The 17,586-nt window shown below is 39.7% G+C and overlaps 1 protein-coding gene across 1 annotated transcript in view; it reads left to right on the top strand.

Moving 5' to 3' along the window:
* The first annotated feature begins 370 nt into the window (after window positions 1-370).
* LOC123949443 (fatty acid desaturase 2-like protein FADS2B) overlaps window positions 371-17,586 on the top strand; it is a 31,419-nt gene continuing 14,203 nt past the window's right edge. The window contains exons 1-4 of the mRNA XM_046016881.1: window positions 371-691; window positions 8,641-8,751; window positions 10,201-10,398; window positions 12,045-12,146. Coding sequence (XP_045872837.1) covers window positions 371-691; window positions 8,641-8,751; window positions 10,201-10,398; window positions 12,045-12,146 — 732 coding nt within the window. The remainder of the gene's footprint in view (window positions 692-8,640; window positions 8,752-10,200; window positions 10,399-12,044; window positions 12,147-17,586) is intronic.

The raw sequence follows: 17,586 nt of genomic DNA, 5'->3' as shown, positions 1-17,586 counted from the left end.
ATTTCAGACCAACTGATTAGCTCAAGTTCCTTCCTGAGGGATATTTAACATTGAAGGAAGATATTGCTAAGACACCTGCCAGCAGAGAAAGGAGAAGTGAGGAGAGACAGTTGGTCTCACCCCCCAGGAAAAAATCTGATCCAGCTTCTATCAGTGCAGAAAAGATTCAGGACAAAGAGAGACGTGAGAAGCTGGGGACGTACACACTGTCAGGTTTGCGAAGAGGTAACTAGGCTAAAAAGAAGTGTTCTGGGCAGACATTGCATTGTAGTGGAATAAGAACGAAGGAAAAGTGTCATTTTATGATCCAATCAGAGGCAAGGATTAGAATTTCAGGAGTCAACCCAGAAATCTCAGGGGCACAGTGACAATGACACTTGAAGACAAGCATGCAGGTAATGGGAGCCTTGAGGGAAAGAGTCAGCAGTATCTAGGTGAGAAGCAACAAGCAAATGAGAAACCAGTAACAAATGGGAAAGGTGACGACTCTGTAAAACAGGAGGCAAATGGGAAATGTGACATGCCCCGAAAAATCCTCAAGATGTACAGCTGGCAGGAGATCCAGAGACACAATCAGGAGGCTGATCAGTGGCTGGTGATCAATCGCAAGGTCTATGATGTTACTGACTGGGCCAAGAGGCATCCAGGTGGGCACCGGGTTCTCAACCACTATGCTGGCGAAGATGCCACGGTAAGGAACTCAGAGCTGTGCCCTCTCTCTTCCAACTACTGGGTGACTGAGACTTTGCTCTCTTCCCAAAAGTATTTTGAGTGTGTGCTCAAACTCCACAATTGCTCATCTCCTCCCAAACCAATTTTACAGTATTCCTATCCAGCAAGAACCTGAAAGCAAATTAAGCCTCAAGGTTTAACTCTTACTTGGGGATAAGCTCAGATGTTGACAGTGGATACTGTTTGTGTATTTTGGATTTTGTTCTGCTCTTGGTGTTCTGTTTTGATTTGAATTAAAGCCACTGTCTATTTTGCTTTGTTTTTTTTTTTTTTTTTTGAGAATAGTTGACACAGTGTTAAAATTAGTTTCAGGTGTACAGCATAGTGGTTCAACAACTCTATATATTATGCTATGTTCACCAGAAGTGTGGCTACCATCTGTCATTGTCTTTTAAGAAGAAAGTAACAAATGGGTGAGTAAAATCTAGGGGAAAAAAATATCTATGTCCAAGGAGAAATTTCTCAGACTCTTATAAATGGAGTGTGTAAAAGACAGATAGTGATTCATCTGATAGGTATAAAATGTTAATAACAATAATGCAAACCTACAATTAAGGATGGTGCTTTTCTAGTCCAAGTCACAGAATCAGCTCAGATGATCTGTTGCCAAAGATGTGGGCTTTTCACCACCTTAGAAATCACTGATAAACTCACTCAGCTTGAGAGAGTTGGGCTGATAAATATGTAACTTGCTGATGATTTTTATCTCCCAGAAATTAGGAAAATACCATGATTCTGCATTCAATTCTAGCCAACAAGGAGGAACTGAGTAATAAAAAAGGAAAAAAGAAACCATCAGAATTTCTTGGGGAAATACCCATGCCATCTAAGGATTCATATCTTAAGGATGAAAATCCTGAGCATGGTCAAACGTGTACCTTTAGATGGACGGTAAATAAATCCAAAAATATTCAGAGAAAAGATTCTTCCAAAGGAAGATGCCTTGAGAAGAATGGGATGTTCTGAAAGAATTCTGACAAATGTAATATTCCATAGCTACTCAGAATTCAGGGAGCCTGAACTGTGGAAGTGATTGTGTGAACATGAGAAAGTTATTGCAATTCTCTCAGCCTCTACTTCATGATTTGCAAAACAGGAATGACCTTACCCATCTGACGGGTTTATGGTAAATGGGACTCATGTTTATAAAGTGCTTAGCACAATGCCAGATACTTAATAAAGTTTCATTAAATTGTATCTATTATTATTTATCTCACTGGCATCCCTAGCCTCAGAGGTGTAATTATTATTTCCTGTTTAGCACCAGTTTAGAAATTCTGGTTGTATTTGGTGTCATGTGATTGGGGAAAGATGGAGCCCATGGTGGGGAAGGATCATGCTCCCTAGTGAAGGAGAGCAGAATGTATATAGGACCTGCAGTCAGATGTTTACTCTACAACTTAAGAGGTGTTTGCAGGTTGTACCCTGAAAGACAACTATGGACCAAAGAAAGTATGGTCTCTCTGTGTGCTGGCCCTGGACCCAAAGGTGCCCAGAGGGGGACACCTTTCTTTTATTTACATGGAAACTCTTCTCCAAGCTTCTAACCTCCTCACAAAAGGTGATAATGATAGCCTTTCCCGTAGGATGATTAGTTCGTTCTTTCGTGTAGCCAGCCATTCTCAAACCTTTGCTAAGGGTCCAGACTAATGAGTATGAGTACAGGCTTAGGAACGAAACAGGCCTGGCTTGTATCTGAGTTCTTACTGAGAATGCCTTGAGGGGAGACTGCAGAAACTCTTGGAGCCTCAGCTCCTTTATCTAGAAAGTGGGGATAATAATACCTTCATCTTAGCCTTGTGAAAGTCAACAGTGCCTGTGGTGTTTGGCACAGATTAAACACTGAAAAAATGACAGTTCCTGGGCTTTTTTATTACTTTATTCTGATATGGGTTATAATCGTCTCCAAAGAACAAACAAGACAAATAAGTCTATAAAACGAAGTGGGTACATCAGCTCCTATTACTGCATATACAAGTTATCTTACTGTTTTTGAACTATGTGATCTAAAACTAATGACATGATGGGACACCTGGGTGGTACATTTAGTTGAGTATCCAACTCTCGGTTTCAGCTCAGGTTGTAATCTCAGGATCATGGGATCCAGCCCCATGTCGGGCTCCATACTCAGCAAAGAGTCTGCTTAGGACTCTCTCTTCCTCTCCCTCTGCCCTTCCCCACCCTCCAAAATGGATAAATAAATCTTTTAAAATAATTATGACATGATGCTAATAATTACAGTCTAGGCCTAGTCTTCTCACCTGAGAAGAGCTTACAGGAAAAGTCCAAGTAGGATTGATTATATAATTAAGTATGTATTTATATGATGGGCTGTTTTTGCAGTTATTGAAATGAGGTTTATAAAGCATTGGAGGACATGACATGAAACACTACTTGGTCACAAATTTTATGTAAGGCAACAATAGGAAAGGAACAAATGCAATATTGTGGTGCATGCACATCAGCAGCATGTCCAGAACAAACAAAGCAAGTTAAGTATCCTCCTTATCTCTGGACAGCCACACTCTTTTTTTTTTTTAAGATTTTATTTATTTATTTGACAGACAGAGATCACAAGTAGGCAGAGAGGCAGGCAGGGAGAGAGGAGAAAGCAGGCTCCCCGCTGAGCAGAGAGCCCAATGCAGGGCTCGATCCCAGGACCTTGGGATCATGACCTGAGCTGGAGGCAGAGGCTTAACCCACTGAGCCACCCAGCTGCCCCTGGACAGCCACACTCTTAAGAAGGACGCTGAGAAACTCGAGGGCTCTCTTGTGTGGGTCAAAGGTCAATTTGACAGAGAAGGGATGACAAAAACTTAGAGGAAATATAGAAAAGTCCATTTCATCTATTTAGAGGACTAGCATGTGGAAGACAGGAGCATTGTGTGCAACTCCAAAAGGGTGGTATGGAGCCAAGGGAGGTGAGGCTAGGGTAGGAGGTGGAGAGGATGTGCACAGAGGTGGAGTGAAAATAGGATTCACATCAGGACTAAATACCCAGCCAGAATGGGCATCCCAGCTTAGCCACTTACTCTGCTTAGCACAATATTGGTACATAGTATATGATCAATTAGCATCAGTGACTATCATGGCATGGGGAGGAGAGGTTGGAGAGGAAAGGTAGAGAAAGAGAAAAGAGAAAGGGGAGGAAAGGTAGGGGTCTTAGAGTTCTGAGCCATGTCTTCCTCTTCTTCTTCTTCTTCCATTACACATAGTGGCGCTGCCCTAGCACGTCATCCCTCCCCACCCCCAACCACCACAAAAGCAGCCAGGATTTCTAAGCTGTTGACGAAAAGAAAGTATTAATCAGTAATCATAGTTGCATCTTCTCTGGGAGTGGGACAATCTTGAGAAAGAACAAATCTAGAGGCATCACACTCCCTGATTTCAATACATACCACAAAGCTATAATAATAAAAACTGTATGGTATTGGCATAAAAAACAGACACATAGATAAATGAAACAAAATAGAGAACCCAGAAATAAACTCACACATACACGGACAGTTAATTTATGACAAATGATCCAAGAATATGGGAAAGGACAGTCTCTTCAATAAAATGGTGTTAGAATAACTGGACAGCTACATGCCAATGAAGGAAACTGAACCACTATCTTGCACCATGCACTAGAATTAAAAATAGATTAAAGACTTGAGCACAAGACCTGAATCACCAAGGAAATGCAAATCAAAACCACAGTGAGGGATCACCTCACACTTGTTAGAATGGTTATTATAAAAAGACAAGAAATACCAAGTGTTGTTGAAGATGTGAAGAAAAAGGAACTCTTGTATTCTATTGATGGGAGTGTAATTTGTGCAGCTGCTATAGAAAACAGCATGTAAGCTCCTCAAAAAATTAAAAATAGAACTACCCCCATGATCCAGAAGTTCCATTTGTGGGTATTGGTCTGAAGAAAACAAAAACACTAACTCAAAAAGATATTTGCTCCCCCAAGCTCATAACAGTATTACATACAATAGCCAAGACATAGGAACAACTTAAGTGTCCACCAACAGATGAATGGATAAAGAAAAAGTGATAGATAGATGATAGATTAATCAGCCATTAAAAAAGAATGAAATCTTTCCATTTGCAACATCATGGATGGACCCAGAAGACATTATACTAAGTGAAATACATCAGACAGAGAAAGACACATACCATATGATCTCACCTATATGTGGAATCTCAAAAAGAAAAAAAATCAAGCTCATAGATACCGAAAGCTGACTGGTGGTTACCAGAGGTGGGAAGTATGGGATGGGAGAAAAGGGTGAAAGGGTTCAAAAGTACAAACTTCCAGTTATAATAAATAAATAATGGGTGTAATGTACAGCATGTTGACTATAGTTAATGATACTGTATTTTATATTTGAAAATTGTTGAGATTAAATCTTTAAAGTTATCATCACAAGAAAAAAATAGGGGGAACTAGGTAGGGTGACAGTAGTTAACTAGACTTACTGTGGTGATCATTTTGCAATGCAAACAAATATCAAATCATTCTACTGCATACCTATAACTAATATAATGATGTGTATCAAGTATACGTCAATTTAAAAAAATACGAAGACCACTAAAGAAGGAACAAAATACACAGTTTCATTACACTATAATTTGAAAAGCTATAGGAATTATGGGAGCCCAGGGGAGATTATAAATAACTTTCCTGAGTGAGTTAGGAGAGTTACTATAATCTGAATCCAGAAGGGTAAAGAGGAGGTTTTCGAGAGAGAAAATGGAGGAAGGCAGTCAAGGCAAGGAACCAACCTGAAAAGCTTCTGAACAAACAGAGAGGCATGGAGTGTTTATTCAGTGGGGAAAGGTCTGGTGGATAAGATGGTTCATGAAGGGTAATGGTGAATGTTAAGCCTGGAGAGGTAAGTTGAAGCCAAAGGCAAAGTGATTTAGAGGATTAAAACCTAATGTGTAAAATTGGGAAATGAGATTATATCTGAAATGGAAACAGGGTTTTTAAAAAAATGAAAGAAAGAAAAGAAAAAAAAAACTGAAAAGAAATGTTAAAAAAAAAAAAAAAACCCTAGGGCACCTGGGTGGCTCAGTGGGTTAAAGCCTCTGCCTTTGGCTCAGGTCATGATCTCAGGGTCCTGGGATCAAGCCCAGGGATCAGCAGGGAGCCTGCTTCCTCCTCTCTCTCTCTCTCTCTGCCTGCCTCCCTGCCTACTTGTGATCTCTCTCTGTCAAATAAATAAATAAAAATCTTTAAAAAAAAAAAAAAACCCTAATGTGTAAAGACATCATTACTATCTGCCTAGCAGATAGATACTGATTTTTGGCATCATCCCAAAACAATCTGGCATCATTTCTTTCTTGAGAGGCCTTTCAGAAAAAGAATTGTGCATGTTAAGACTGGAATAAACCTTTACAGCTTCATGGCTTTAGAGCTTCATGACTTTAAAGTCACGAAGCCTTTTGTTCAAATCCCAGCTCTACTATTTATCAACTTATTGTGGCATTGCGGACAAGATGTTTCTCTCCTCTGAGATTTGGTGTCTTTATCTTTACATAAGACAAGAAGGAGCCTCATAGAACTAAGGTGTTGATTATGAGTTGGCCCATAGGGTACCCTGTGCATAGGATACATTCACCAGCTGTTGGCACTATCTTCTCTCCCATTCTTTTTATCAAACCCTCTTCCTCAGCAGGATTCTATTATTACCCCTATGTCTTTTAGCAGAATTATACTTGCCCAATTGTTAATAATATAGACTATTTTTACAGGTCTTTCAAAAGAGGATTTCACAACTTACACAATATCCAGCCTCTATTAGGAAAGTCTTTTAAATTGAATAATCTAAGACTACCTAAACTCCTGGGTTTTACTGCTCATCAGTACAGTGAAAAGACTTCCACATAACAGGACAATGCCTATTATTCTGGAAAAGTCTGTAGGTTTTCAGGATCTCTTATCATAATACTACCTGCAAATCTTGCTGGGAGTCAGAAAAAACAAAAAACAAAAAACAAACAAACAAACAAAAAAACAAAAAAACCAATGAACCCAGAAGAACGGTATTGTCAGTACATTGTTCAAGGACTCTGCATGACTGCTCAAAGTAACATGAAATTTCAACAGCTTACCTTTCTTCCGCACTTTTACCTGATCCATCAGAATGTTTTCCATTCTAATGTGCTCTTATACAATAAGTAGAATATGATTTTTCACTATGGACAATCCTAAAATACTTTAATCACCTTCTTAATCATTGAATGGCTCTCTTCCTGGTTTGGGGAACTAAGGTTTAGACTTGTAGAATATAACAGCTAAGAAACACATTTGAAATCATACAGTGTAGACTTTCCCAAGGGGGTCAGAGGAAGTATGCAGAAGCAGGATGGACGTTGAGCCTGGACTGGTTCTAGCAAATACAAAGCCCTTTTTACATCATTGAATCTAGAGACCCTTAGATGAAGGAAGTCTAAACAGTTGATATTGTGCCCCTCTAATTAATGTTATTCATTATATAAACACCTTCTAATAAGTAGGTTTGTATCTAGTTCATAGATTATCTAAAGTTGCTTTATACTTTGAAGATGGAGGATTCATTATATTCACTAAAATAAGTGGGAGCTCGTACTACATTAGGCATTGGAATATATGAAGAAAATCTACAAATTGCTGTATTGAAGAGAAGGTGGGTAGTAAGTTCTTAGAATTAGAAGTATACATACAAGAAAGATGGCTGATATGTATTGAGAATTTACTGTATGCCAAGTGGATTCTAGTTGATTCACTCAATCCCTACAATAACTTTATGAATTGGTTGGCTATCATCATCACCCTTACGTTAGAGAAAATGGAAATACAAACAGATAACAGGATTTGTCCACAATTACACAGATAGTAAGTAGAAACCAGAATTTAGATGTAGGAATGTCGCTCCAGGGTCCACTTTCTTAGTGAATACTATGGAACACCAGTGCTTCAGAGTCATATGTAAGACTTCCATGTATTCAAGTTACAATCTTGGTTATATTTCCTCATTTTTCATCACCCCTGTCCCCAAAGCCACCCTAGCAGAAAGTCTAGCATCTACCTCTTGGAAAATTCTCCTTCCCCAAAAACTGCTTAAATCCCTGGGGTGGAAGAGAACATTTCTTACTTCCAAATATAAGCAGGACATGGGAACCACCACTGTTTCTCATAGCCTCTACGAAGTGCTACTTAACATGGAGCTGAGGTGGGGGGAAAAAAAAACACAGTTGGTCACCTTTCTTCGAAGCCTGGCTGTCACAATCCTTTGCAGAGATTGTCTTAGAATTTTTTAGAAAAAGTGACGAGACCCCTTCGGTGTCAAACTGTGCCAAGAGTGTACTACTTTAGACAACACAGACCTCAGAGCTATGCTCCCATGCTCTCTTGTGCTCTGGTCCTACACTACCATTGCCAACTTTAACCCGTCCTTGTTTAGAAATAGTTATTCAAAAGCTTCATTCTTCTTGGCTTTGGCCAGGAACCAAGAGGGAGATTTGATGGGAGATGGGATTTTATCTGTGCCCCAGATAGTGTGATCAAATTCCACCAAGCCTGACACTGGGCTTTAAAGAGTCACCATGGCTCATTAACTCAAGCTGACTACTTCTTCTGGTGCTCAACAAAATGGTGATCTCTTTCAATGCTCAGGAATATCCTGGCTGTATTGGGTTTGGTTAGTGAAGCAATGCACTAAGTAGGTGGATCTCTAGCAGTAGTCTTTCATAGAGGATTTCCAAGAGTAATTTTGATTTTTCAACTTGAAACATCCACCTGGAGATAGAAGAAATCCTCCATAACAGAGTCTACTGATTCCCAAGATGGGTGCAAGATGAGGTAAGGAAGGGGACTACTCTGCAGGTAAGTGTGTATCTCTTAAGCGTACAACAGTTCTCTCTGACTTACAGGATGTCTTCAGAGCCATGCACCTGAAGCTTGACATTGTAAAATTGTACCTTGAGCCACTGCTTATCGGAGAGCTTGCCCCAGAAGAGCCCAGCCAGGAGAGAAACAAAAATGTGAGTGAGGTCTTGGGACCCAGGAGCATGTGGAGGGATGGAGATAAAAGAGCCAGTTGACTTTTTCCTGATATATCCAAGAACTGATCGTTTTCTATGAGACACCAGCCATTATGCCTGGGTGAGACTGCCGTACCATGAATGAGTAGATTCTGCATATTTCAAAACAATGTTATCCTCCTTGGACCCTCAAACTCTTAAACTTCTGTGTGAGAAAAGAATGAAATTTTTGGTCCTGCACCAAACAATAATTCCACGTCTCTAAGTACCTGCTTCATGCAAGGCAATGTACACATACAATTTTTTTCAGTGGTTGCTTATAGCTGTTTGATGTCTGTATTGGGGAACTACGTTTCCTGCTAAAGTAAATTCCATGAGAGCAGGAAATATGGGTATTTTGCTTATCCCTCTGTCCTCAAGCACTCACCTGCCCAGGATCAGACATCTAAATTGCTATTGAATGAAAGAGATAGATACATCCTAAGAGCAGCCCCTTTTAAATTTGGTTAAATTATAGTCCAGGGAGAATAAATTACTTTCTGGAAGTCCCACAGTTGGTGGGTCAAAGAACTGGAACTCCAAGTCTCTTCTTTCTGGTCCCAGCCCTTAGGTATTCCCAAAGAAAGGTGCCACTCTTTCTTTCTCTAATACTTTGGCTATCTGAATACTGTCTTCCAAAGGACAGGGTCTCTGTAAGATTAAACATTCTCTCAGATGATTTTACATAAAGCTTACAGAGATTTTAACTAACATTGAGCATTTATTTTTCTTTTTTTTTCTTTTTAGGCAATTTGTTTTGTTAAAACCTGTTTACATTCTGTTTAATTGTTAAGAAATAATTTTTACTGAGTGCTGATCCATATGTCACTGTGAGGAAGATAGAATAAGGATTATGTTTCTGCTTTAAGAAATGAGGACACAAACTTGCCAGGAAGCAGTAGAATCTGAGGGCACATAACAGGTTTGGGGCAGACCTCAGATGAACACTTAACGCTTACCCCTCAGGTCCATGTGCATCCCACACAGCTATGTGTCACAGCCCTTAAAAATCTTAAAAATCTTAAAGAAAAATAAATAAATAAATAAATAAACAAATGGCAACTGTTAGACACAATAGCCTCACCCACCCCCCAAAACAAACCCAATTCTGAGTTCCAAAACAGTTTGAGGACAATTTACAAATCACTACTCATCTTTCTCTTCTCCAGAAAAAAAATATATATACATATTATTTTTATAATATACATATATATGTAATCATAACGCTTTAAAAGGTTTCGTTTTCTCATGGTTTTATGTTTTTAATTTTGCCCAATTAAACATATTAATATCAATAAATTTCTATGCATTAAAATTAAGGTATTAATAAGCTTTTAAAATAGATTATTCATTGTGTTCACTTGTGTTCCCTGAGGAAACTAATTCCTTCCATGGATATTTATTTCTCAGCCCCAATTGGTGGAAGATTTCCGAGAACTTCGAAGAACATTGGAGGCCATGAACATGTTCAAGGCCAACTGGGTGTTCTTCTTCCTTCACTTGGCCCAGATCTTGATTTTGGAGATCCTGGCTTGGCTAATGGTGTGGCATTTTGGCAATGGCTGGCTTATAACAATATTCATTTCTTCCCTTCTCTTAATTTCCCAGGTAAGCAGGTAGCTTAAGGCGGTGGCTTAGAGGGAAGGTTCAGAAGGTCTCCTTCTCTCTCCAGACTGGCATCAGCTACTGCCTGATGCTTCCTGGCAAGCTACTCATCAGTGTCTGACACAACTTGCCAGACTCCAGTTCTTTTTCCTGTAAAAGTAGAATAACAATTGCTTATGAAAATATTCTGTACTAAACAAATTAACGTATAAAATGCCTAGCAGTGACAGTGACTAGCACATAGGAAATATTTAATTTATGACACGTGCTACTTTTCACCCAGTTCTCTACATACCAGTTCAGTAACTGGAGTCCTTTCTCAGCCATGTAACACTTTATCTTGTGTTCATCTTCCAACCAACAAATATAGAGAGAGAGGTAAACCAAGAAACAGAATCTCAACTACAGAGAACACACTGATAGTTACCAGAGGGGAGGGAGTTTGGGGGTGAGTAAAATAAGTCATGAGGACTAATGAGGACACTTGTGATGAGCACTATGGAGGCTGTATGCAAGTGTTAGTCACTATATTATATACCTGAAACTAATATTATATTGTATGTTAACTAATTGGAATTTAAATTTTTTAAAAGAACATATGGATTCCACCATAAATTATAATCAACAACTGGCACATAGCAGAACATTTGATAAATCTTTGTTGAATGAAGTGTGAATCCCTGAACATAGCCTTCTGTGAGCACAACACTGTGTTGTGGACATGAAAAGAAATGCACCCAGTTCTTGCCTTTGGGAAAAGAGTCTTCAAGTGCAGGAGACTGATGCTCAAATTGCTAAACATACTACATAACAGAATGACATTAATGTTAAGGAGAGGAACAAGTATGTGCTGTTAAAGCAGAAAAAAGCATTTAATTCTCACTGGAATATCTGGGAATGTTTTCCATGTTAACTCCAGAATTTTATGCTAATTTTTTCTTGAAAAGTCAACTTGCTTTTAAGAAAGGAAACAAACATTTCTTGGTGCTTAGCATAAGCCAGGCACTTTACAGGTATTTAAGATACCCAATGGTCCATGAGTAAGGTATTATTATCCCTACTTATCAGAAGAAGAGTTGAGGGGCACCTGGGTGGCTCAGTGGGTTAAAGCCTCTGCCTTCGGCTGAGATCATGATCCCAGGGTCCTGGGATCAAGCCCCGCATCGGGCTCTCTGCTCAGCAGGGAGCCTGCTTCCTCCTCTCTCTCTGCCTGCCTCTCTGTCTACTTGTGATCTCTGTCTGTCCAATAAATAAATAAAATCTTAAAAAAAAAAGAAGAAGAAGAAGAAGAAGAGTTGAGGTTCAGAGCTACTGAGTATCTTGCCAAGATCCATGCAAAACTTACATGGTGAAGAACAGTTAAAGAACCCAAATCTGCATGACTTCAAAGGCCATGCTCTTTCTATTTCTCACTGGAAGATTCTGACAGTGGCAAGGAAAATGTTCTAGGCTGTAAGAACCCCATGGACAAAGGCACACAATTAGGAAAGAATCCAACATGTGGGAAATAGAAAGTGAACATAGCTTGGGGTCAGATGAGATCCCCCACCATTCCTCTCCAGAGGTCTCCTGAGTCTACAAGCAGACTTATTTATTAATTTCTTCTTGACACTCCCCCAATTTCTCTAACAACAACTTCTCTCTTCTAGATTCAGAGTTTTTGTCTGCAGCATGATTCAGGACACCTTTCCATATTTACGAACCCCAAGTGGAATCACCTGATGCAGAAATTTCTGATGAGTCATCTCAAGGTACAGGATGTTAGGGGAATGTGATGGGATTCTCAGACATCATTTCCTAATGCAGTGGTTTCCAAGTTCATGAATTCAGTAAAAAATGTTTGTGCACAAATAGATTTACAAATAAGTGTAAGTATACTAATAATGTAGATACTATATATATGCTAATATATATATAATGTTATAGCACATATGCTAAAATTGAGATGTTAAATTTTTATGGAAATAAGTTTATTTTTATTTAGGAAGTTCCAACATCTTTTCTTACCCTAATAAACTCTTTGGCCCAATCCCTGAAACCCCATTAAGAAACCACCTCACAGGAGAAGGATTGTGCCTTTATAAATGAAGATGTGCCTTGTAAAATCACAAATGGGATCGTTCATAGAAGGGGTCTGAACATTTACTGCAAGAAAGCTACGGGAATCCAGCAAGACTGATTAGTTTTGGAAGAACAGGGTATGAAGAAATAAAGGAAAGGCAGCATAATAGAAAAAAGTGAAGAGAAAGAGAATGGACCAGAAAGGTCAGATGGCACCATTCAGGAGTCAAGGACGACAAACCCCAGACTGCTAGAAAAAGCAGTGGTGATGGTGACAGTTGACCTTGTCTCCCTTCCCAATTCAAACATAAGCTTCAGGAGGGCAGGCACATTGTCCTATGTGCCACTGCAATGCAGCACCTAGTAGAGTTCCTGGCATATAATAGGCCTTCAATTTCAGTAGCATTTGTTGAGTGAATGAATGGATGGATGATTGGATGGTTTTGTGAGCCAAGGTAGCAGTACAGGACTGCTAGGAATAGGAATGGGTTTTAGCCTGGCTATGATAAGGCTCCTTGTGTGATCTTGACTGAGTCATATTCTATCTATGGTTTTCAGCGTTCTTATCTCTAAGATTAGGACTTAAACTGAATCTGTGCTTTTCTATGACATTCTAGGATTTATTGACTATGTACTCTGGCCCAGAAGGGAGGAAGTGCCTCTGAGCCTTCCACTAAGCTAAATCTTGCATTTGAGCCAGGTCACTTTAGGAAAAACTCATAAGCGCTGACTCAGAGCCTGTGTGTTTTGCTTTAACATGGTGGTTTTATATTGAATGGGAAGACACTTAAAATCACAGCCTTATCAACCCTCTTTCTGGTTGAGCAAACTAAGTTTAAGTAGATTAAATAGCACAGACTTGGATCTAGATTCATATTAGAATTTTGTCTGTTACTCAAATTGGTTAGAATGCATAATATATTGTCATTTTATGGCCAAGTTTCATTTAACTGGAAAATTCCTACAGGTACACTGCTCTGCCTTCTATCCACCAGTGCTGGATTGAAAAAAACATTTCTGTATCCATTCAGAATCTTTACCACAGAATAAAAGCAAAGATAGTTTCTTCTGTCCTTGTGAGAACTAGGTAATGGGCTCTCCAACTCTCTCTGTTTTGAGGAAGTCAGAGGAAAAGGGGGACTCATGTAGCCTAGAGATAACTGACAGTTGACTCGGTGCCAGTATATGCAATATTTCAAGCTCCATCCTCTCTGGTGCTTTTAAAAAGTCACTGCTTTCCCATTGGTCCAAATTCTTACACTGCTCTCTCTCTGTAAATTGTGTTGCCAGAAACAATTTTGCACTAGTTGAAGTGAATATAACCTTGATGACTCATGAATGAAGTAAGTAAATGGGAAATGCTCTAAAAAGCAAATCGAGTATACTCTGCTTTTTTGCAGGCAAAACCAGGAGTGAATTTTGAGAAAAAGGAATATAGGCTTCACTTTGTGCAGGAAAGAAAACTATCCAGGAAGGATAGGCAGGCAGGAGGGAGATAACAAAGAAAGTTATAATATAAGCAGCAACGACTTCACCTTCATGTACATTGTTAGGTCCCCAGTGTTGGGTCCCCCAATAATGGGTCCGTGATTAAAGGAGCCAGACTGATACAAAGCGAAGGTCAGGCAAAGCTTTATTTCACGCCAAGTGTCCAGAATCAAACCGACGGGCCAGGGCCACCGCTCTTACGGAGAGGGCGACCCCTCCCTGCCTCACAGACTAACTTTTATAGAGCAAAGGCCATGTGGTTGAGCCTGGCCACACACGGGTGGCCAATGAGATTGCAATACACAGAGAAAGCTGTACAGTCATGCTAGGCCACACACAGGTGGCCAATTGAACTACAATTCACCCCACAGTAAACATTTGAACTAGCCTATCACCTTGGTGAGAATTGGCACCCAAAAGGCGGGGCCCACCCTCCTTGGTAGCTAGGGAGACAGTATACGTGCTTTACTGATTGGATGTCTCCACCTGACCAGGGCTGTTATCTCTACCTGACCTGACCCACCCTTGTATTTGGGCTTTGTTACCTGGGACTGGTTTCCTAGACTTGCTTTTAAATAAGTTCCCCTGGGGAGGGCGGGGTGTAGGGTCAATTTAAGTTTTACTGCATAAACAACAAAATGGCTGTTCAACCGAGGTGGGACGGCTCTGGCTAAATAGGCCCTTACATACATCACAACTTTAAGTTTTAAAACTTGATTTCATGTCAATTTACCCTCCTCCTGGAAAAGCACAGATACTGAGTTGGGTTTTGTTTTGGGGTTTTTTTGGGGGGAGGAGGGATTTTTTTTCACTCACTGCATTAAGTAAATGTGTATGCTTGGTCTTCATAACAATAAAAGAACTCTTGTGAAAACACACTGCTAAATATCTGCACACATTTTGGATTTTTGTGCAATGCCAAAATCCAAATGGACCCCCTGTGATCTATCTTTCAACTCCCCTCCCCCAGCACCCAGTATGCACTGTTTGAAAACTATAACAATCAAATATATTATAGGGACAAAGAGACAAAATATTTGATACTAAGACCTACCTTGAAAACTGGCCTATCCTGTTTCCATGACTACATCTGAAAATAATTTGGGAGGGATGAGTCAAGCATGCTATTTCCTGTAATCCTCTTCTTACCTATTTCACAGATGAGGATTTTGCCCAAGGCCACACACATCCAGTAGCAGGGATTTGAATTCAAACCAAAAAATGGCTTCAGGCCAAGGCTTGGATTCCTTGCACGGAGAAAGGACCTCACTTGGAAATGAGAAATGACTTTTAGGGCAGTTTCTAGATGGCATTTGGTATAGGGCAGTCTATCTTAATGCAGCTAATAATCTTCACATCCCCATGGATCCGTCTATCCCTTGGTTCCAGTAACTGTGACTTCCAGACCCAGGGGTGAGGGTAGAGCTAGCTGCTTTAGATTCCACTCACAATTATTCTAACCATTGTTCTAAGCTACAGAACCTTGAGCAGTCAAGATCTGCTCCCCAACCTATCATGAATCAAAACTTGTCTCTCCTATTACCAGCTTCCACAGATAGTCATTGACTGCAAAAGTACAGTCAGCTGATGGAAAAGGCCAAAATGTTGGCTCTCAAAAGACTTAATTAACAAATCACTGCAGTTATTTGTAATAAGCAGTGAATCACTGCTTATTACAGTGTCCTTGTGTGTTTATTGCTCCTATTAAGGTTATATGTTTCATAAAGGAGGGAACCCCATTTTATCATGTCTGACTTTGTATTCCAATGTTTGACTCAGTGTCTGGTGCATAGGATCTACTTCAAAATAGATAATGAATGGGTCAAAAGGAATGCACAGTTGTAAGAGTGAGTGGGTGGTGTGCTGTTTCGAGGGAGTTTTAGAATATAAGTGAGGTTTGGTGGGGTGGGGTCCAGAGAGGATGACCAAGAAAGAATTCTTGAGGCATCTTTGGTGCAAAATGGTGGTTTATTAAAGCATGGGGACAGGACCCGTGGGCAGAAAGAGCTGCTGCCCTGGGACTATGAGGAGTGGTCCATTATATACTTGTAAGTTGGGAGGGGGTCAGGGATAGCCTAAGTCTTTAAGGAATTTTGGAAGCAAGGTTTCCAGGACCTTGAGGGGCTAGCTACTGTTGGGAAAAAGGTTGTTCATTACTGGTAATAAAACCTTTGTCGTGAGACCCTTTAGATGTGTTTCAATGGGTCATATGCTTGGGAATTATTGTCAAGACTACCTTGGAGTGTTTAGAGATAAAGTTTTCAGAAGAATTGTTAAAGTAGACTTCAGGAGCCTGGTAGCGGGTGGGGTCGGTCAGGCTAGGATTGCCCTTTGCCCTTAGCAAATCCTCCAGGTGGAGGTAATTGAGTCCCTAGAGGAATGTCACTCTGCCTTTTCCAAGGGCTTGTCAGTGGGCAAGGAAATTCAGTAATTTTTCTTCTGCCTCTGTTCCCCACATCAGTTTGATGGGCCAATGCAGAGTTCAATGGAACCCCAGAAGAGGGAATAAAAATTGATGAGTACACACTGAGTTTGACATATCATGAGCCAGAAAAAAGGAAATGTTTGGAAAGTGACTGCCCTTTCAAGCATGAGATTCAGGGGAGAGATATGGGAATGGAGGAAGAGAGATTTTACTATAAGAATGGTAGGGGGTGTTAGAGGTGAAAAGAGAGTATCTCTCCTGATGGATGGGGTCAGGAAAAGTTTGCTAAGAGAGGGCTCTTCAACAAGGACCATGGAAAGACAATGTTAACACTTGCAGATTTTCAAACATACCCATCCCCTTCTACAGGGGATGTCAGTGTCTAGACTAGCATAGTCCAACAGAAATATAATGTAAGCCACATTAAAATGACATCAATCACTTTAAATTTTGTAATAGCCAAATTTTAAAAGGTACCTATATTACCCCATATATATGTATTCAAAATATTATCATGTCAATGTGTAATCAATAGAAGAATCATTAATATGGTATTTTAGACTCCTTTTTTTCATCCTGAGTCTTAAAATCTAATATTATACACATACAGCAAATCTTAATTTGACCGGTCATACTTCAAGTGCTCAATAACCAGCATGTGGTTCCTGGCTACTGTATTGAACACTGAAGATCTAAAATACATATAAGCCAGTTACTGAGAGAGATCAAATATGCAATAAAAAACAAATGCTCTTTATTCTTCTGTAGTGATTAATGTAATAGGAGGAAAGAAGAGAAACTGAATATCTCAATGTACCAACATTTTACATATATCATCTCATGTCTCCCCAAAAAACTAACGGAGGTAAATGTCATTATATTACATTTACTGAAGATGGACTAGAGCCTCAAAGAGAGTGAAATTTACCCAAACCACACAATAGTAGTTATATATCCAGGACATGAAACCACACTGATGTACTTCCAAATCTTAGCTCTATAAAAACGTTCAGACTGTAATTGAGAGGAAATCACAAACAACCTAATCAGAGATGATTTGAGCTTGACATCAATTCAAATATTTTTATGCTTTATTTTTATATGAGAGCATTGAAGCCTGAACATGCAATCATCTGAGCCAAGTCCCCCTAAGAAATCATTTCAGATCCATGAATCTTTGAAATACTCATTAAAGCAGGATTTCTATTACCATTGTG

This window comes from Meles meles, chromosome 8 (assembly GCF_922984935.1).
Source record: "Meles meles chromosome 8, mMelMel3.1 paternal haplotype, whole genome shotgun sequence".
Lineage (NCBI taxonomy): Eukaryota > Metazoa > Chordata > Mammalia > Carnivora > Mustelidae > Meles > Meles meles.
The sequence above is the reverse complement of the archived record's forward strand: the minus strand, read 5'-3'. Positions and strand labels throughout refer to the sequence as shown.